We start from the raw sequence: 22,018 nt of genomic DNA on the forward strand, positions 1-22,018 counted from the left end.
TTGTATTTATCCTGTTTGTGATTACTGAGTTTCTTGAATCTGAGAATTAGTATATTTCATTTGTTTGGGGAAATTCTTTTAGCTATTACCTCTTCATATATTGGGACTTCAATTTCATATATGCTAGATCATCTGTGTTCCACTTGTCTCTTACACTGTTCTGCTCTTTCCATTCTCTGTTCTCACTGACCTTTGATATTTTTTATTGACCTGCCTTCTATTCACAAGCCTGTCCACTGTAGGTTAAATCCACCCAGTGCATTCTTAGTTTTAGATACAGTTTTCAGTTTTAGAATGTCTCCATAATTGTTTTCTAAGTAGATTCCAATTCTCCATTGAGATTCTCCATGTTTCTTCTATTTTCTTTATCACATTTATAATATTTAAGGTCTTTATCTGTTAGCTTCAACATATGGATAATTTTGTGGGTTGGCTCCTATTATTTTTTCCCTCTTTATTAGTGGCCACATTTTTATGCCTCATAATTTTTTACTGTATGCTGGACACTGTGTGTGTGTGTGGGGGGGGGGGGGAGACAACCATAGAGACTGCTATGGACTGAAATGTCTCCCCCAGATACAAATGTTGAAGCCCTAATTCCCAATGTGACTGTATTTGGATATAAGGCTTTTAAGGAAGTCATTAAAGTACATGGAGTCATAAGGGTAGGACTCTACTCCAATAGGACTGGTGTCCTCATAAAAAGGAGGGACACCAGTAATGTGTGTGCACAGAGAAAAGGCCATGTGAGAACACAGTGAGAAGGTGGTCATTTGCAAGCCAAGAAGAGAAGCCTCAGGAGAAATCAAACTTGCCAGCATCTTGACCTTGGACTTCTAACCTCCAGAACTGTGAGAGAAAATACATTTCTGCTCTTAAAGTCACCCATTTTGTGGGATTTTGTTATAGCAGCCCAAGAAGACTAACAGACTAAAGCTGATTTCCTCCATACCCATTCCACTCTATAGAAAATAAGGTAAGGGGCTGATCATCCTCAATCTAATCAAGAGGAACTAGGTCAGGGCTTGGTTGCTTCTTTAATAGAAATAAATCTACTTCTGGTTTCAGAGGTCTCAAAGGCAAGACCTGAAGGGTATATGTGGCAGGTGCCTTCCTCTAATTGGAGTCTGTGTCCTAAGCACCAGAAGATTGCACGATCTCATTCAGCCTTTCTGGTCCAGCCTCATTCTCAAGTGTAAGCCTCCTGGGCTTTTAATGGGGAGTCTGACAAGTCTCTGTTGTCCGCTGTTCTGAATGTTCTGTCCTTTGGAGATTTTAAGCTTAGCTCTTTATCCTCCTTTCCTGTGCAGGTTCACAATCTGGCAAATGCCCAGTGGAGCAGGCCCCTCCCACTAGGGATCTTTTGCCTCCAAAATGCTGTGTTAAGGTGGGAACTGAATTTTGCCTCTCCAGCCTAGCCCCCTAGCTCCCAGGACAACCCCAGCACTCAGCAAAAGTCCTACGGGGAAGAATGGCCATGGGTTTGAGGCACTCCTAGATTGTACTCTGTCATATCAACCCATGTGGTCATTGCAAATTCTGATTTCTTCTGACCCCCAGCAGCCTGCCTGAGGCAGCCCAATCTGCAGCCTCCGCCCAGATGCGCCTAGGAAAGACAAAGGTCAGCACTTTCTGCTCGGCTAGGAAGGGCTCTTCCTTCTCCAGAATTTGAGTTCTTCTAGCACGCTTTGTTGTCGCAGCTCTCTGACACCTTTACGGCAGGAGCTACCTACTGCTTCCTCTGCTGGATCTAGTCCTACAAATCCTTTTTTAAAAACAAATGTTTGTTCATTTTTAAGAGAGAGAAAGAGAGTGTGCGTGCATGTGCGAGCAGGGGAGGGGCAGGGAGGTTGGGGGTACAGATGATCCGAAGTGGGCTCTGACAGCAGAGAGCCTGATGCAGGGCTCCAATTCACGAAATGAGAGATCATGACCTGAGCCGAAGTTGGACGCTTACCCGACTGAGCCACCCAGGTGTCCCATAAGTCCTTTTTTAATAGAAAATTTACATTATTCTTTTTTCCTCCTTGAAATAATATTGCCACATTACCTACAACCCCCCCCTCAATTTCAGCCTAATATATTTTTGCAACTTGGAGGTTTATATACCTCACAGCAATGCACAATGTTCTAGGGTTCAAATGGTCAGAAATTTATGGAGTAAATTTCTGAAAGGTTTTCTGGGTGTTTTGTTTTGTTTTCTAAAGTAGAAGGGAAAGGGGGAAGTGGGGAAGGAGAATGGGTACTTTCTTAGGAATACTGATTTTACGAAAGAATACACATGGAATTGGAGAATTTAGAACTGAATTCTTTTAAAGCAGCTGTGCCTATAAAAATACTTGGAAAGTCTAGGTATCCATATCCTGGTTTTAATATTGGAATCCTAAATCAGCTATCAGGTCCCTGCCAACTCCAAGACTGGATAGGTATCTATACTTAAAAAGTCAGCTTGGGGTGCCTGGGTGGCTTGGTCGGTTGAGTGTCCGACTCTTGATTTTGGATCAAGTCATGATCCCAGAACCGTGGGATTGAGCCCTACGTCAGACTCCACGCCAAGTGAAAGCCTGCTTAGGATTCTCTCTTGCTCCTTCTGCCTCTCCCCTACTTGTGTGTGCTCACACACTCTCTCTCTCTCTCCCTCTAAAAAAACAAAAGTCAGCCTAATTGTGGCCCATACCCTAAATCAGTACAAAAATTAGCTAGGAGAGGAAAAAAACCTAGACTACCATTGCTAAATCTTCTCTGTTCTCTCTTTATACAAACATGAAAAAGATTCCAGAGAACAGTACCACAGGAAGGGGGTTGTCCACTTTCTATTTTAAAAGTCACATTGACTTAATAATTAAGAGTTTTTTTAGATCAGGTAAAAGATAAAATTAGGCCCAAAGATTATTTCTCAGCTAATCAATCTAGAAGATTAGGGGGGTAGGAGACCTACTACAGAACTACCTCTAGAGCTAGAATACCGCTTTGGTTCAGATAGACTGCTGCTGTCCCATCTGGTCGTGCTTCACAGGTAAGCTGCTTCCCTCATGCTTTCCAAATTCCAGAAGGGAAAAAAGGCCTTTTGAAACTTGTTTAGTAACCAGACCACAGTAACAGGATAGTTACATCAAAAGTAGGCTTCAATAGGGGCACCTGGGTGGCGCAGTCGGTTAAGCGTCCGACTTCAGCCAGATCACGATCTCGCGGTCCGTGAGTTCGAGCCCCGCGTCAGGCTCTGGGCTGATGGCTCAGAGCCTGGAGCCTGTTTCCGATTCTGTGTCTCCTTCTCTCTCTGCCCCTCCCCCGTTCATGCTCTGTCTCTCTCTGTCCCAAAAATAAATAAACGTTGAAAAAAAAAATTTTTTTTGAAAAAAAAAAGTAGGCTTCAACAAGTTTTGAAAGGCAGATATTTGGTAACAATATTGTTAATTTAGTAATGGGCAAGCCAACAACTTCCCTAAACTCTGAGCACTAGACAAATTTTATGTACTACACTTGGCTTAGTCTCCTATTACTTTCCTAATGGCCATTTTCCAGTTTGATGCCATGTATCACTGGAGCAGATGGCTATATTGAGCTGTCCTTGAGAATAAAAAATAGACATTTTCCTACCAGTAGGAAGCAACCAGTGTAAGACTCAACTGAGCTGAGGACACTATTATCAAGAATGAAGAACAATCCATGCTGTTTGAAAGCACAGATGGCCTAGATCCAAATTTATGGAAAGCTGCAGGTGTTTTTCAGAATACATCTAGAGAAAATGCAGAAATATTTCTTCCTAATTTCTTTGATATCTGGGGTCAGCCAAATCCAGGGAGTGAGCCTATCCATCAACAAAGAAAGTTTCCCTTTATTTGACATCACGAGGGAGGCCAAAGGAAAGGAAGAGGCCCTAACAACTCTTTGTACATAACAAACAGGAATGTGCAGATGGAAAATAAAGAAAAAGCATGTAAAAGATAAAAATATTACAGGTGTGAAAATGGACATAATGGAAATCTATGAAGTCTAAAGAAAAGTTCTTAGGAGGAAAAAAATCTGAGCATCACTATGTCAGTAAGGATCTGTATGAAGGTTAGAGTGAAATCTGGCTTCTAATTTTTATGCTAGTTTCCTTTGGTTGCTTTTCTGATAAGCTTATTCTCTTAAAAGAGAAATATGATCCTCTATTGCTACAGATCAGTCCTTTCAGGGTACAGCATGCCAAAGGTCAGTAGAGCCAACACTAAGTAGGTTCATACTAAGGATATACTCACCTGCTTCTGGATCTGCAGGAATTCTCCACATATACAGGTTAAAGTCATCAGAGCCTGAAAGGATATACTGTTGGGATAAAAAATATATATATTTATTATTTATATATTGATATACATCTATCTACCTATGTGTACAAAGATCCTTTTTACTTTATTTTTTAAGTTTATTTATTTATTTTGAGAGAGAGAGGGTAGGAGCCGGGGAGATGCAGAGAGAGAGAGGAAGAGAGAGAATCCCAAGCAGCTCCATGATAATGTGAGGCTCGGTATCACAAACCATGAGATTATGACCTGAACCGAGATCAAGAGTTGGATGCTCAACCGACTGAGCCACCCAGGTGCCCAAGTGAGATTTTTTAAAATAAATAAGACAAATGGGCATATATTCATAAGGCATCATGCAACAAATACCCTCTTTAAAGTGTCTGCCAATAAGGGGCACCTGGGTGGCTCAGCCAGTTAAGCATCCAACTTCGGCTCAGGTCATGAACTTCCTGTTCATAGGTTCGTGCCCTGTGTCAGGTCAGCTGTGCTGACAGCTCAGAGCCTGGAGCTTGCTTCAGATTCTGTGTCTCCTTCTCTGTTCCTCCCCTGCTCGTTAGCTCTCTTTCTCAAAGATAAATAAAGATTTAAAAAAAAGTATTTGCCAATTAAAAGACTCATTGGATAAAATTCAGCCACAACCAAACAACCTAATTCAAAAATGGGCAAAGGACTGGAACAGACATTTCTTCAAAGAAAACATATAAATGCCTAAGAAGCACATGAAAAGATGCTCAGCATCACTAATCATTAGGGAAATGAAAAGCAAAACCACAGTGAGATACCACTTCACAGTCATTGGGATGGCTATTACCAAAACCCCCCAGAAAACAAGTGTTGGGCAAGGATGTGGTGAAATTGAAAACCTATGCACTGCTAGTGGGAATAAATGGTGCAGCCACTATGGAACACCATATGGAGGTTCCTCAAAAAGTTAATCATAGAACTGCCATATGACTTAGCAGTTCCACTCCTAGGTATATATCAAAGAACTGAAAGCAGGAACTTGAGCTATCTGTACACCAATGTTCACAGAAGAATGTTTATGATACTCAAAATGTGGAAAAGATCTAAATGTCCATCAGTGGATGAATGGATGAATAAAATGTGGTATATACATTCAATGGACTATTATTCAGCCTTGAAAAGAAAATCCTGATACATGCTACAACATGGATGAATCTTGAAGGCATTATGCTAAGTGAAATAAGCCAGATACAAAAAGACAAATATTGTATAGTTCAACTTATGAGGTACCTAGAGTAGTCAAAGTCATAGAGACAGAATGTAGAATGGTAGTTGCCAAGGAATTGGGGGGGGAAGGGAGGAATGGGGAGCTACTGTTAAACGGGTATGGAGTTTCAGTTTGGAATGAACAAGTTCTAGAAATGGACAGTGGTGATGGTTACACACCAATGTGAATGTAGTTAATGCCACAGAATTGCACACTTAAAAATGATTACAATGGAAAGTTTTATGTTATGTGCATATGTATGTGTGTGTATGTATGTATATGTGTATATATATATATATTTAAAATTTTTATTATGAAGCATAGTTGACAATGTTATATTAGTTTCAGGTGTACAACATAGTGACTTGACAATTCTACACATTGCTCAATGCTCACCATGATAAGTGTAGTTACCATCTGTCAGCATATGCCATCAAAATATTATTGACTATATTCCCCATGCCATACTTTTCATCTCCATGACTGAACTTATTTTTTTTAATTATTTTTTTAATGTTTATTTATTTTTGAGAGATACAGAGACAGAGTGTGTGGGGGGGAAGGACAGAGAGAAAGGGAGAGAGAATCCAGAGCAGACAGGCTCTGAGCAAGCTGTCAGCACAGAGCCTGACATGGGGCTTGAACCCACAAACTGCGAGATCATGACCTGAGCTGAAGTCAGACGCCCAACCTGATGCCTGAGCCACCCAGGCACCCTTTAACTTATTTTAAAACTGGAAGTTTGTGCCTCTCCCTGGAAACCACCAGTTTGTTTTCTGTATTTATGGGTCTGTTTCTGGTTTTTATTTTGGTTTTTATATTACACATATAAGTGAAATCATATGGTATTTGCCTCTGACTTATTTCACTTAACATAATACCCTTTAAGACTATCCACATTGTTGCAAGTGGCAAGATCTCATTCTTTTTTATGACTAATATTCCATTACACACACACACACACACACACACACACACACACACACTTTCTTAATCTATTCATCTATCAATGTATACTTGGGTTGCTTCCATAGCTTGGCTATTGTAAATATTGCTGCAATAAACATAGGGGTGCATATATCTTTTCATTTTCCTTGAGCAAACACTAAGTAGTGGAATTACTGTATCATATGGTAATTCTATTTTTAATTTTTCAAAGAGCCTCCATATAATTTCCATAGTGATTGCTATGTTATATGTATTTTTATCAGAATTAAAAAAAAAAACACCTTTTAATGCAGAAAAAAAATTAGGAGCTTCCCAGAGATCTTTTTTTGCAATGGTAAGCATCCTAAACTTCCCTGCTGTCAACTGACATCTTTGAACAGGAAGCCATTGCCAACCCAGCCATGAATTAGTGCCAGGGGCATAAGCAATCCCCTTTTATGTGGCAGCTCCAAATTACTTCATCTCAGATAGGACACTGAACCAGATTGATTCTAATTAGGACTTATAAAAGCATTGTCTAACATTGCCTAACAGGAACAAGTCAGCAAATCTGACTGCTCATTTACTTGCAAAGATGAACAAAAGTATATTACTTTAAGTTGAAGTCAGCATTACTTCTTGTCTTTTGGTCTCATCTCCTTATCTCCCCAGAAAAAGAAAGGCCTATAGTTTTCTAAAGAAAACTTCTTACTTAAAAATGACAGTGTGAACAATTCCAAAAACTGTTAAGTTCAACATACACACAACCTCATGCCTAATGTAAATACTTTACAATAATTAAAAATCAATTCAGCAGTCTTCAAAATACTTGTAGGAATATGAGAAAGGAGGCAAAGAAAGGCATGTTTAAATTTTTTTTTTTTTTCAACGTTTATTTATTTTTTGGGACAGAGAGAGACAGAGCCTGAATGGGGGAGGGGCAGAGAGAGAGGGAGACACAGAATCGGAAACAGGCTCCAGGCTCTGAGCCATCAGCCCAGAGCCTGACGCGGGGCTCGAACTCACGGACTGCGAGATCATGACCTGGCTGAAGTCGGACGCTTAACCGACTGCGCCACCCAGGCGCCCCTAGAAAGGCATGTTTAAAGATAAAGCAAATGCTACCCACAGGGGCTAGGTCATGTAGCCCAGGGCACAGTGGAAAAAGAAATGGGTCCAGTTTCCTCATCTGGTTGCTCTCTGTTATTGTCTGAATGTTAGTGTTCCCCCACCAAATTCACATGTTGAAATCCTAATGCCCAATGTAATGGTATCAGGAGGTGGGGCCTTTGGGAAGTGATTAGATCATGAGGGTAGACCCTTCATGAACAGAATTAGCACTCTTAATAGAGACCCAACATATGTCCCAAGCTGCCTTCCACTATGTGAGGACACACAGAGAAGTCCACAGTCTGCAACCCAGAAGAGGGCCTTCACCAGAACCCTTGCTGGTCTTGAACCCTGATCTTGGACTTTGAGCTTCCAGAACTGTGAGAAAGAAATTCCTGTCTTTTATAAGCCACCCAGTCTGTGCTGTTTTCTTATAGCAGCCATAACAGACTAAGACACTCTCTGAAGCTCATTTAATTCTAAGATTCTATTATTACTCTGGAAGGAATGGTAGAAATCAGATCAGAGCTAAAAGTCCCTAAGCGGCTGGCTCATGGTTACTGGACAAGTCATTACAGAAATATGCTCAAGACAAGGACACTCAAAGACTAATCTTATAAGACTTCAATTAAAAAGTTTCCTTAACAACATCAAAAAACAACTTGATTTTAAAAATGGGCAAAGTACTTGAATAGACATTTCTCCAAAAGAAAAAAATATATAATGGTCATATACAAATGGCCAATAAACACATGAAAAGATACTCAACATCACTAATCATTAGGGAAAATGCATATTGAAACCAAATAAGATACTGCCTTACACTCATTAGGATAGCTAATATAAAAAAAAAAAAATGGCTAAGCAAAATTAGTCAGAGAAAGACAAATATCATATGACTTCACTCATATGAGGACTTTAAGACACAGAACAGATGAACGTAAGGGAAGAGAAGCAAATATAATGTAAAAACAGGGAAGGGACAAAACATAAGAGACTCTTAAATATGGAGAACAAACAGAGGGTTACTGGAGGGGTTGTGGGAGGGGGAATGGGCTAAACGGGTAGGGGGTATTATAGGGAATCTACTCCTGAAATCATTGTTGCACTATATGCTAACTAATTTGGATGTAAATTTAAAAAATAAAATAAAATAAAAACAGCAAGTAGTTCCTCAAAAAATTCAAGCATGATTAAAATTACTACACGATCCAGCAATTCCACTTCTGGGAAAATATCCAAAGAATTCAAAAGAGGATCTCTAAGAGATATTTGTACACCTGTGTTCACAGCAGCATTATCACATTAGCCAAGAGGTGGAAGCAACCCAAGTGTCCATCAATGTATAAAAAATGTGGTTAATACATACAATGGAACATTATTCAATCTCAAAAAGGAAGGAAATTCTGACTTGTGCTGTAACATGGATGAATCTTGAACTTGCTAAGTGAAATAAGCCAATCACAAAAACATAAATACTGTATGATTCCACTTATGAGGTGCCCAGGGTAGTCGGATTCATTGAGACAGAAAGTAGAATGGTAGTTTCCAAGGACTGGAGGGAAGGAGGAGTGGGGAGCTGCTGTTAAATGGGTATGGAATTTCAGTTTGGGAAGATAAAAAACTTCTGGAAATGGATGGTGGAGATGGTTACACAATGATGTGAATATACTTAATGCTACTAAAGTATACACTTTTAAAAAGTTTCCTTAAAACAAGAAAAAAGTGAATCCTTGTTGCCCTGACTTTAGGATTCATCCAGTAACTAACTCCCTGTAGTTTATAACATTTTCCTTGTTAAAATTAGGAAGCGGGAATTCAGTAGCCCAAGGGCTTTCCTCTCAAGCCTGTTTGCAAAACCACCTACTAGTTAGAGGTAAAGATTCATTGATTACATACTAACAAAGCATTTCTGTGCCAGATACTCTGGGGCTTACAAAGATATGTAAGGTAATACCTGGGTTCCCAAGGAGCTTAAATGAGGTAGAAAACATACATGTAGGTACATGACTATCATTCCATGAAGTAGAAATCACTAGGTGCCATTATGAGAAATAAGATGACTGGTGATTCACAAGAGGCAAAGCAAGATAGATTTGAGCACTGAGCTGGCCTTGGGTAAAGATGTGAAAAGGTGAAAGGAAGGAGCAAAGGTAAAGTAATGGGTGCTGTTTCAGCAGTAACAGGAAGTATGGCATAGCTCGATCCTTGATGCCCTGCTCATATCCCTCAGGCCTTATTGCTGCATGTACTCTACCTGATCTCCAACCGGTTATCTAAGCCAAAGCCTAGGAGGCTGCAGGCTGTTCTGGTGAATGAACACTTCTCAGAAGCAGCACTCAACGAATGACGGATGGGAGTTGGTGTATCAATATTCCAGCTTCCTTGTTCCCAGGTGAAATAACTCTGAAATATATGTTCAATACACTCTCCCCTCAGGATCGAACTCCAACTGCCCACAGTTGTAGCTGGCTCGCTAAACCACTCGTCCTTTCCCTATCTTCCTTCTCCATTCCTCTACTATTTCCTACATTTCCAAATAAATTATGTGCACCTAAAACTGGAACACAAAATAAGACACATGCGGAGACAGAACATGAAAGAACTGCCCACTAATTATTTGTGTGTGTGCATGTACATACATATATATATGGCATGAAACTTATTTATTACTCAACATCTCATTTCATGCTCTATGTTTAAAAGAGGCTATAAGACTTTATAGACTTCCTGCTCCCTTGCCCCCCCTCCCAACCTTTCTCAAACTAAACAAGCAACAAATATTAAGAAAAGGTGAAAAAAAAGTGAGACAAGGCCGGGTTTATCCGAGGTTTACTATTTCATAGTGAAGGATCAGTGCTTGCCTATTTGTTCAGCTATTCAGCAGGGAAAGTCATGACCAGGTAAAAGGGACTCCCAGACAGAATGCTGACTCAGAAGACTGCCTTAGAAGGAAGAAAACTCCCACAGAGTTAAGGCCTCTTGGATTTAATATGACAGCTCCTAAAATATGTAGAAAATGCATACAATGTACAGGCTTCCCCTCAGGGATAAGGGCAACTCCTGACCCTCTCTTCCTCTTGGAACCATCACAAGGGAACGGCTTGGGATGATTTCCAAGGCGGGGGTCTTGACCCACTGCCGTCTAGTCAGACCGTTTAAGTGTTCACACACTGGAATCACAAAACTGCCCTGGAATTCATTTATGGCATTTCATGGTTGTCTGCTGGGCCCCTTCCAGCATTAAAAATTGGCTGCCTGGGATACTGCTGACTGTGGGAGACTGAAATAAAAATGAGTTCATCCTTTATTCATTAAACAAATATTTACCCAATGTCTACTATGTGTTGGGCACTGTTCCAAGGAAAGAAATACAGAATTGGTCAAAAAAGATGCTGTCCCTGCCCTCATGAAGCTTACATTTTATTGGATGGGGACAGAAAAAATTATATGTATGTGAGAGGACAATGGGTAGAGGAAAAAAAAGATAAGAATATATTAAAAAATATATATATATATATATTCACATATGTATGTATGTATCTGATGGTGGTAAGTGTTATAAAGAAAAATTAGGGGTGCCTGGGTGGCACCGACTCCAGCTCAGGTCACTCACAGTTTGTGGGTTCAAGCCCCATGTTGGGCTCTGTGCTGACAACTCAGAGCCTGGAGCCTGCTTCAGATTCTGTCTCCCTCTCTCTCTTCCCCTCCCCTGCTCATGCTCTGTCTCTCAAAAGTAAGTAAAAAGTTAAAAAAAAAATTTTTTTAATAAATAAAAATCAAGTTATTAAAAAAAAAAAGAAAGATTAAACAGGAGGTTAGGACATATAGGGAGGGAGTACTGGGAGTTTGTTATTTCTGTTTTATATACAGTGGTCACAGAAGGCCTCTCTGATAACATGGCATTTTAAGCAGAGCTCTGAAGGAAGTGAGAGAGCAAGTTATAGGAGTATCGGGAGAAGAGTACTCCAGGAGAGGGGATGGAGTTCTGAACTAATTTAAAACATATGGTAGCCAAAAGAGCTCTTCTTCTTCTTTTTTTTAAAGCCTTGCAGGAATACAAGATTATTTCAAGTGGGCTGAGTGCAGAGATACGTTTAACATCATCAGGGAAGTTGGAAACGTTCCCCTCTTCTAAGGCTGTGTTGGAAGGGCCCACCTCCTCCTGGAGTCGGACTGGAGCCTCCAACTAAGGCCCTGTTAATAGACAGTCCTTAAGAGGACAAATGGGCACTATAGGTCTTGATTGGCTTTCTCCCACAAATATTTAAATATTTGTTGTGGGGTGCAAGGAAAAACGAGCAAGAAAGCAAAGACCAAATAGTATCAACACCAATCAGTACCAAAAAACCCAAAGTTTACAATTTATACCCAAACGTAGAAACATAATAATTATTTGAATTAACCAGAAAATTGAACATCGCCTCAAGTGGTGAAACTGAAGGGACGGGTTTCTCTCTCTCTCTCTCTCTTTTCCTTTTTACCTTGATATCTAATTTCAAATAGTATCTGCCATTCTTACCCAGGGATTCTGGTGTTGAATCTGAAGCTGACCTGCAATAAAGGCTTCTGGCCTAGATAACAGAAAGGTTCAGCAGCACATAACCCCTTAAAAAAAGATAAGCTATAGGGGCACCTGGGTGGCTCAGTCGGTTAAGCGTCTGACTTCAGCTTGGGTCATGATCTCATGGTTTGTGAGTTTGACCCCACGTCGGGCTTTGTGCTAACAGCCTGGAGCCTGGAACCTGCTTCAGATTCTGTGTCTCCCTCTCTCTCTGCCCTCCCCTGCTCACGCTCTGTCTCTTTCTCTCTCAAAAATAAATAAACATTTAAAGAAATTGGGGCGCCTGGGTGGCTCAGTCGGTTGAGCGTCTGACTTCAGCTCAGGTCATGATCTCACGGTCTGTGAGTTCGAGCCCCGCGTCCGGCTCTGTGCCGACAGCTCAGAGCCTGGAGCCTATTTCCAATTTTGTGTCTCCCTCTCTCTCTGCCCCTCCCCCATTCATGCTCTGTCTCTCTCTCTGTCAGAAATAAACTTTAAAAAAAAAAAAGAAAGAAAGAAATAAAAATTAAAAAATAAATAAAATAGATAAGAAACATCACGGGGAAAAAATGGTTGCCCAAATTCCTACGTTTAACATTTTTATTCCCTTTTGTAATGGAGGACTTCACAAGCAAAATTCACATTTAAAACACCACCATGAGAAAACATAAAGATTACTATTCAGTTTTAGAAAAGCAAAAACTAAATAAGGTGCTATTAAGTGTGTGGCCAAGGGAGGATATGAATATGAAGAATTCATTACCTCCTCTTAGGTCTTTTCTTTGACTTTACTCCAAACAGTGAGGGGTAAATGACAAATTAAAAACTCACTTTATATGGGCCTTTTGCTCTATATCCTAACTGAGATGAATAGGGCAGGGCTTCAAAGAAGGAGAAAAAATATTTTAGATAGTCTAGGCAATTAAAGCCCCATTTCCCAAAATGCTCTAGATCGGGGTTGGCAGGCAGGGGGAGGTGGGAGACCCACAGGTTTCTTCGGATCAGAGAATGGGAGAAGTACTTAATTTTAATTTGTAAGATGGGTGATACCAATACAAAAACGAGCATAAATTACACAAATTACGGATCCACATCCTCCATAATCCTTCCCAGCTGGCCACAAAGTTTAAGGGTTAGCCACACTCTGACCCATCTCACTGTTCATTTGTTGTGTAGTCCAAGAGGACAGCCTGTTTACTGATCTTGAAGTAGCCTAGTTCTAAATAGAGTTAACCTGAGGCCAGTGCATTTTCTCTAACCCAGTATCAGTATGGAGCTATTAACCTGTTCAAGCAGAGGGATACAACAACTGTTCTTCTCAATAGATTTCAAGAAGGAGCCACCACCATCAACAAGAAAAAAAGATTACTGCATTCGGAACTCTGTCACTGTCTCATTTGCCTACATATCCTTGTCAATCTATGAACCCAGAAAACAGCCATTCACCAGCACCCTACCCTGGTAGGCTGCCGCAATGCCCAGCATCCCCTCCAGGAATTCCTGCCCCTTTCATCTCCTAGTATTCTCAAGTTACACAAGCTCTGAGAAAGACCTTTTTCTATTTGCAAAGGCAGTTTGCTAGCTCAATACCAAGAGAAACCCATGCCTCTAAATATAGAGACCACCTTTGTAGAGTCACCCAAGTTGTAAGAAATTTTTAATAACCCGAAGATTCAAAGAGGGATCTAAACCTGGCTTGGCCTGCCACAGCAAAACTGCTTATTAAATAGAAGCTTCTTGGAAAAAAACAAAACAAAACTGCAAATTTATTAGCCATCTTCAAGCAAAGCAACTATTTTTCTCTCCCTAACACCTGTATTTAAACACATCATAGATAACTCCCTACTGTCAATAGTCTAAGGTCTCGTTGGGTTTAGAAACATAGATATAAATAAAAACTGCCCCCTTCTTCCCACCCAAAATCCACATTAAAAAGAAATTCTAGATGGCAGGACGGATAGGCCATCACCTGATATGCTCCAAGAATAACCCAATAAATGTCTTAACAGGCCTTTTGCTAAAAGAAATCTTTCTGCTCAATTTCTCTCTAAGTGTATATATATCTAAGTGTGTGCCTGTATATTTGCACAACATTTGATATTCCTCAACATCTGTTGATAAAGAAGGGAACATCGATCAATTACTATTCATTGAGTACTGATCAACTTACATAGTTCTCCAAGGCTCCTTCCATAGTAATTGATTAATTAGACTCCAACAAATGGCATGTCTGTCTAATTAACTGTATTGACTAGGATAGAAAAACCAGATGGCTTTCTAGCCTAGATTAGTAACAGCGGAGAGACTACTCTTTAAATCAAACAAACTCTTACTTCTTCCTGCCCTTTTGTCAGAAAGGGACAAAAATGCGATTGACCAATTTTGTGATGTGCTCTCTAGAAGACTATTTCCAGAAAAAGGTTTGCCATTGGTATATAATACTCATATCATTTATACTCAGTACCTGCCACAAATGTCATCCAAAGCAATCAGGGAGGGGCACCTGGGTGGCTCAGTGGTTAAGCATCCAACTTCAGCTCAGGTCATGATCTCACAGCTCATAGGTTCAAGCCCCCTCGTGGGACTCTCTCTGCTTTCAGCACAGAACCAGCTTGGGATCCCCTGTCTCCCTCTCCCTCTCCCCCTCCCCCACTCACACGGTCTCTCACTCTCTCAAAAATAAAAAAACATTTTAAAAAATTAAAAAAATAAAGTTCCCTTTAAAAAAGCAATCAGGGAAATTTTGCTTTGGAAATGGTCAAAGTCATAGGTTTATCTGATTTATGGTAGAAGAAATAGAATTCCATTGGCTCCCACAAAAGAATACAAATATATCGGGGCACCTGGGTGGCTCAGTCGGTTGAGCGTCCAACTTCAGCTCAGGTTATGATCTCACAGCTCGTGGGTTCGAGCCCTGCGTTGGGCTCTGTGCTGACAGCTCAGAGCCTGGAGCCTGCTTCGGATTCTGTGCCTCCCTCTCTCTCTGCCCCTAACCCACTTGCATTCTGTCTCTATCTCTCTCAAAAATAAATAAACATTAAAAACAAAAATAAAAAAAAAAAAAGAAAAAAGAATACAAATAGACATACTCGTAAGATTACCACTATTTTTTAAAAATTTCATTGTTGAATTGGAATATAACTTCTTTTAATGTTTGTTTATTTTTGAGAGAGAGAAACAGAGCGTGAGCTGGGGAGGGACAGAGAAAGAGGGAGACAAAGAATCAGAAGCAGGCTCCTGACTGCAAGCCGTCAATACAGAGCCTGACTTGGGCTCGAACCCACAAACCATGAGATTATGACCTGAGTAGAAATCGGATGCTTAACCGACTGGGCCACCCAGGCGCCCCATATTACCACTATTTTTTGCATGTAAAGTTACATGATTCTTGCTTCTTTGGACCATTTGCCATTTTGGCTCCATTAGGCTCCTGGAATTCTTTGGTTTATTAAAATAACTAACCTTTATGGGTTCTAAGTAGGAAAAATTCTATTAGTAAAGAAACATTCCATAAAGACAGCCAATAATAGTCAAATAATCAGTAGGGAAGAAATTTAAAAATGCTCTAAATCTCCAACAGCTGCTTGTAACAAAGTAGCCTGCATTACTTAGAATTTTTATTTGGCAAAAGTCTTTTGGAAACCTGGGCAATCAACCCAATGGCCTTCAGCAACTAATCTCTCCTCTGTGGGCCTCAGTTTTTGTCTGTGGGGTCTGGAAAGTGGAGAGATGGCATCATTCATTTCAGTCTGCATATGAGTATTTATATTCCATTCAAGCAAGGGTCTCCAACTATTCAGAGGAAGAAATGTCACTTTTTTGTCCAAAGTTTGAAGACACCCCAGAAAGAGGCAAAAGTACTGGAAGTAAAATCTCGAAGGAGGATGGGGCAGGTAGAACAGGAAAAGTTATACTGTTCCCTACCAGGAATTTCTTAATAGAGCCCAGTCTCTGAGCCAGGAACTACATTAAAGGAGAACTTTGGGGTACCTAAGTGGCTTAGTCAGTTGAGTGTCTGAATTTGGCTCAGGTCATGATCCCAGGGTTGTGGGATTGAGCCCCACTTTGGGCTCCATGCTGAGTGTGGAGGCTGCTTGGGATTCTCTCTCTCCCTCTGCCCCCCTCCCCCTCTTGTGCTCCCTCTCTCTCTAAAATAAAAAATAAAGTACATTTTTAAAGAATTTCTTTAGGGGCACCAGGGTGGCTCAATCAGTTAAGTGTCAGCTCAGGTAATGATCTCGCAGTTAGTGAATTTGAGCACAGCACAGAGCTGTGCTTCGGATCCTCTGTCTCCCCCTCTCTGTGCCCCTCCCCTGCTCATGCTCACTCCCTCTCTCTCTCAAAGATAAACATTAAAAAAAATAAATAAATAAAGGAGAACTGTCATGTTGTGTCACCAGATCACATCAATCTCTTAAGAACTGTTTTTTTTTTTTTAATTTAATTTATGTTTTTAATTTACATCCAAGTTAGTTAGCATACAGTGCAACAATGATTTCAGGAGTAGATTCCTTAATGCCCCTTAGCCCATCCCCCTCCCACAACCCTTCCAGTAACCCTCTGTTGTTCTCCATATACTTAAGAACTGTTCTTAAGAAATCAGCACACCTAGTATTCCTTCTTAGATGAACAATTACAAACCAGACCATATTAACAGGCCTGCATGTACTCCAAAATCTTTTAAGCTTTCTAAGCTCTAAAACTGCATCAGTAAATGGACTAAAAGATGACCTAATCCATGGCTAAAATCTTATTCCAGGATTGCTAACACCTTAGAACCTCCAGGTTTCAGGAATTCCACAAAGTCTAATTTTCTATTTAAAATGATGTGCATATGTACATTTTCCTGAAATAAGTATTCATAGCTTTTAGATATTTAAAGAGGTTTAGGATTCCAAAAGAGTTATAAATGGCTGATTTAATAAACAAGTTATTTTCATGCTATCTCTTTTTATAAAATAAAGTCCTCTAAATAATATATACAAAGAATTCCACTTTCTCATTAGCCCATGGAAGACACTACCAACACTTGCTTTGTAGAGCCCAGGGGGCTGCATGTCTACGAGGAAGAGAGTGCAATCACAGCAAGAGCCAGTCTAGTCCTGGGGCCCCTGAGTGGCTCAGGCAGTTAAGCATCTGACACTTCGTTTCAGCTCAGGTCATGATCTCACAGTTTGTGGTTCAAGCCTTGCATTGGGCTCCACCCTGACAGTGCAGAGCCTGCTTGGGATTCTCTCTCTCTCTCTCTCTCTCTCTCTCTCTCTCTCTCTCTCTCTCTCCCTCTCTCTCTCTCCCTCTCTCTCTGCCCCTTCCCTGCTCTCTTTCTCTCAAAAATAAATCAATAAACTTAAAAAAAAAGAACAAAAAAAGAACGAGTCTAGTTCTGGTTCTGTGACCGATTACATCTGCTGTTTCAAACACTCTAGGCCTCAGCTTCTCATGGGGGTGAAGCCTGTCACTGGGAGAATTCAACATGAAATGAAAGTGCTTCAGAAGCTAAAGGGCTAAAAACACTTAAGATATAAAAGAAAGACAAGGAAAAGAAAATATGAGCCTCAAGTCACAAAGCAAGCCAAAGGATGGAAACCAAGAGTATGCCTTTATTTCAGATAAAGGAGAATATATGGCATGCCATGCCTCCAGTAAGCTTAATCAGGGCTGCACAGAGTTATAAAAAGAGCAAAGTTATAACTCTATAGAGTGCTTCACTGGCCTGGAGCACACTTACTGGTGAACTCCCACACCTATACCGTACCCATATAATGTCAGCACAGAAAGGTTTAGTGATGATGTAATGTCTGAGGCCAAGCAATGCATTCAAGGCCATTTTGTTGGACTCCCAAGGCACAAGTCAGCTCTTTTCTCCAGGGGATGAGTTAGGATATCATTCTCATGATTTTGGGGGCTTTGCCATCTAGCAACTTAAAAAGAAAGACCTGTGTAAGTGATCCCAGTGCTCAGATGATCCAAGCTCAACCCTTTTAAGAAAACTTTATCATACTTTCCCTTTCCTTCCCTCTCCCATTTTCAGCAAGAGGTAGGAACTATTAGGCAAGGCATTAGATAAGACCAAAGCAAAAGAAGACTTAAAAAATTACCACCCTGGGGGCACCTAGGTGGCTCAGTCCGCTGAACGTCCGACTCTTGATTTCAGCTCAGGTCATGATTCCAGGGTCGTGGGATCAAGCCCCATGTCGGGCTGTATGCTGAGTGGAGCCTGTTTAAGATTCTGTCCTTCCCTCTCCCACTGCCCCTCCCTCGCTTGTACTCTCTCTCTCAAAAAATAAAAATAAATAAAAATAAATTGCCACACTGTCCATTTCCAGGCCACATATACCTGTTAGGCTGAAAGACTTACTTCCCAGAAGCCTGAGCTCTGCTGGACTTTCACAATGTAGGGCAAGAACCATTTAAGGAATTGTGAAAGAAAGGGAACAAAAACCTGGTGCTGTCTTATGAGCGTGTGCCAGAAGAGCTAGCAGGTGGAAAATTGGTCCTCTTTTTTAACACTGTTAAGAGATTGGCTCACTGAGTATACAGAGGGGAGTGTGAAGCTTGGGAGACAGAATGCACCCAGTCAGGCTTTAGGGAGAAAAGGAAAAAAAAAAAAAAAATCCAAGTATGATGGTGATAGCGAGGAGGAGAGCCCTTGGGTTCAGGCAGCCTCCAGAGGAAGGAGTGCTGTTTTACTGCAAGATTCCTCACTATACCTTAAGACTAGAAGGTGGGCTGGTTTAAAAAAAAAAAAGTTCAAGGCCATATCCAGCCTAATTGCTTTTGTTGATGCCCAGCCAATCTGATGTCACTTATGTCACCTTATCTGATGACAGAAGTCATAAAACTTGAATTAAAAAATTATACTAGAAATAAACTATGTATTGTTGGCCAAAAGTAGAGAAGAGAGATTGTATGTAGGGCCCTAAAATGAAAACATCAAAGAGGTTATTATGGGCAGTCAGTCACGTGTCTACTACAGCATCTGGCACACAGTAGATGCTCAATATATACCTGGGTTGTTTTTTTTGTTTTTTTTTTTTAATTTTAAAGAGGGGGAAGGGGGTATGCAGTTAGGAAGGGCTCAGTAAGAGATAGCAAAAAGGAATTGCCTCCACTCACCTATGAATTAGTGACAGACCAAGAAACTAAACTTAAGGGAAAAACATCCTGCTGAAGCACAAAGGTTTTAAACTGGTGGCTCTAAGGCAGAATAGGCATGGTATACAGATTTATTTTATCCATACAATAAGGTAGCAGTTTGTTACAACATCTAAAAATCAGGAGATTTCACATTAAAAATCTTAATTTCTGGCTTCCTTTGAAAAAAACCCAGAGGCCCTCATGGAAACAATAGGCTGAAGCTAAGTCAAAGCTTCATTTAGATAGGATTCATTTTTTTTAAATTTTTTTTAACATTTATTCATTTTTTGAGAGAGAGAGAAACAGAGCACAAGTGGGGGAAGAGCAGAAAGAGAGGGAAACAGAATCAGAAGCAGGCTCCAGGCTCTGATCTGTCAGCACAGAGCCCAATGTGGGGCTCGAACCCACAAACTATGAGATCATGACCTGAGCCAAAGTTGGACGCTTAACCGACTGAGCCACCCAGGCACCCCTGGATGGGATTCATTTATATTCATTTATATTTAGAAGGGGTGGGCTCTCTAGTTGGCCACACTTGCCACCACCCCCTACTGATTACTTCTAACCCAATTCACTCATTTTTGCTGCTTGCCTTGCTTCTGCTGGCATCAAGTTGTAACTTTTTTGTATAATGAAGAGGGCTGTAATGTAACTCCTGACCTTGGAGTTGTGAGTTCGAGCCCAACATTGGGTCTAGAGATTATTTTAAAATAAAATATTAAAATATTAAATAAATAATAAAAATATTAAAAATAAAATATTAAAAAGAGAACTCAAAAATCTAGGTTCTAGTCCTGGCTCAGCTACACATATATATATATGTCTTGACTTATGTACCCAACCTCTCTGAGCCTCAGTTCTCTCATCTGTAAGAAGAGGGTCTATACAAAATGATCTCTAAAGCTCTGTAATTAGAATTCATCTACAATGGTGGCAACATGCATAGGGGAGACACAAAGTAGTCTCAGCCTATTTCACACGCTGTTCCCTGAGTCTAATTTCTTGAGATGTTAATCTCATTTTGAGGCTAAAGAATTACCTAGTGAACCTATGATGGTCTTAAAAAAAGTACAGGCTCTTTGGCACAGTATCTGTGTGGAAAGACTAATCTCACCGTAATTAAAAGCCAGAAGACTGTCTCAGATGGATAGATCACTTTCTTGACTGTGTTCATTCCTATTATGGAAATTCTCAGATTCCTCTCTGGGATGGTTACCCAGTCTATGACTAAATGAAGAGTTCCAGAGCACAGAGCTTCCAGCTGTGGGCGTTCTCGAAGTATACAAGAACAGACCAAATATAAAGACCAATATAAGGAAAGGATAGGCTTTGGAATTTGAAAGCAGCAAAAAAAGATCCTGTCTGGACTAGTCAAAGAATATACATGTCAATCCTGTGGATCATACCATAACTGTAGCAGCTGCTGCTTTAGTTCTGAGTGTGGAAAGTCAGAGCTTATAAATCACCTCTGAGAGACATGTTCCAGCAATGAGACCGTAAGTTTGGCCTCCTGTGTAGCACTTAGAAAGTATAAGCTTAGTAGATTAGCCTCACTGAAAATCTATTATTTAATTCATCCTCATAAAGCCCCTGGAAGTTAAGCAGGAAAAATGGTACTTATCAATTCTGCTTTACAATTAGGGAAGCCTTAGGCCCACCAAAAGCTAAAACCACACATTGACCGAAGTATTCAAGATTTGCTTCAACAAATATTTATTGTGCTCTCACTGCTTTCGTGTACTGGAGACAAGACAATGATGAATTAGCCACATTTCATTTCTTTGTCTCCAAAGAGTGAACAAAATAGCCTAACATAAATCTCTATACTTCCTATTCCCTAGGTTACATACTTCTGATAATCTATATGGGGACTATGAGCAGACTTGAAAGACTTTACCTCTGAAATGGATCCAAAGTTAGAGTCAATGACTTCACATCCTCCTTCACAGAAAACCACATATCCCAATCAAAAAGCATCTAGATTGTCAGAGAGGATACAGTACGCATAAACTTTTCCCCACAGGATAAAAATTCATACATAAGGGGTGCCTGGCTAGCTCAATCACAAGAGCATGCGACTCTTGATCTTGGGGTCGTGAGTCTGAGTCCAACGTTGGGTGCAGAGATTACTTAAATGAGTATTTTTTTTAAATTACACATAATAAATTAGTCAAATCTGAACAGAAAAAAATCAAAGCCATTCAATGTTTCTATCATTATATATAACCTTAAAGGTAAAAACAACTACATTTTGGGGTGCCTGGGTGGTTCAGTCAGTTAAATGTCCAACTTTGGTTCAGGTCATGATCTCATGGTTCATGGGTCCGAGCCCGGCATCAGGCTCTGTACTGAATGCCTGCTCAGAGCCTGGAGCCTGCTTTAAGATTCTGTGTCTCCTTCTGTCTCTGCCCCTCCAATGCTCACATTCTGTCTCACTCTGTCTCTCAAAAATAAATAAATCTAATAAAAAATTAAAAAAACAACAACTACATCTTGTTAATGTACATAACCAGGAAAATCACAAAATACCTTCTCTGGTTCTGCCTACGGTAATACCTGTCCCAGTGTGTCTGGGCAAAATGGGTAATTATAATCTAGGTCAGAGGTTCTCAGTTGGGGCAATTTTTTTTCCCAGAGGACATTTGGCAACGTCTGGAGACATTTTTGGTTGTCTGGGGGATGGCTGGGGGAGATATTACCGGCATCTAGTGGGGACAGACCAGGGATGCTACTAAGTATCCTATAATGCACAGTAGAGCCCCACAAAACAAAGAATTACTCAAC

At 40.4% G+C, this 22,018-nt stretch overlaps 1 protein-coding gene across 3 annotated transcripts in view; it reads right to left on the reverse strand.

Moving 5' to 3' along the window:
- DCAF5 (DDB1 and CUL4 associated factor 5) overlaps window positions 1-22,018 on the reverse strand; it is a 104,216-nt gene that overhangs the window by 22,084 nt on the left and 60,114 nt on the right. For all 3 annotated transcript variants that reach the window (XM_047861172.1, XM_047861170.1, XM_047861173.1), the window contains exon 7: window positions 4,242-4,308. In XM_047861172.1, the coding sequence (XP_047717128.1) occupies window positions 4,242-4,308 (67 nt within the window). The remainder of the gene's footprint in view (window positions 1-4,241; window positions 4,309-22,018) is intronic.

This window comes from Prionailurus viverrinus, chromosome B3 (genome assembly GCF_022837055.1).
Source record: "Prionailurus viverrinus isolate Anna chromosome B3, UM_Priviv_1.0, whole genome shotgun sequence".
Taxonomy (NCBI): Eukaryota; Metazoa; Chordata; class Mammalia; order Carnivora; family Felidae; genus Prionailurus; species Prionailurus viverrinus.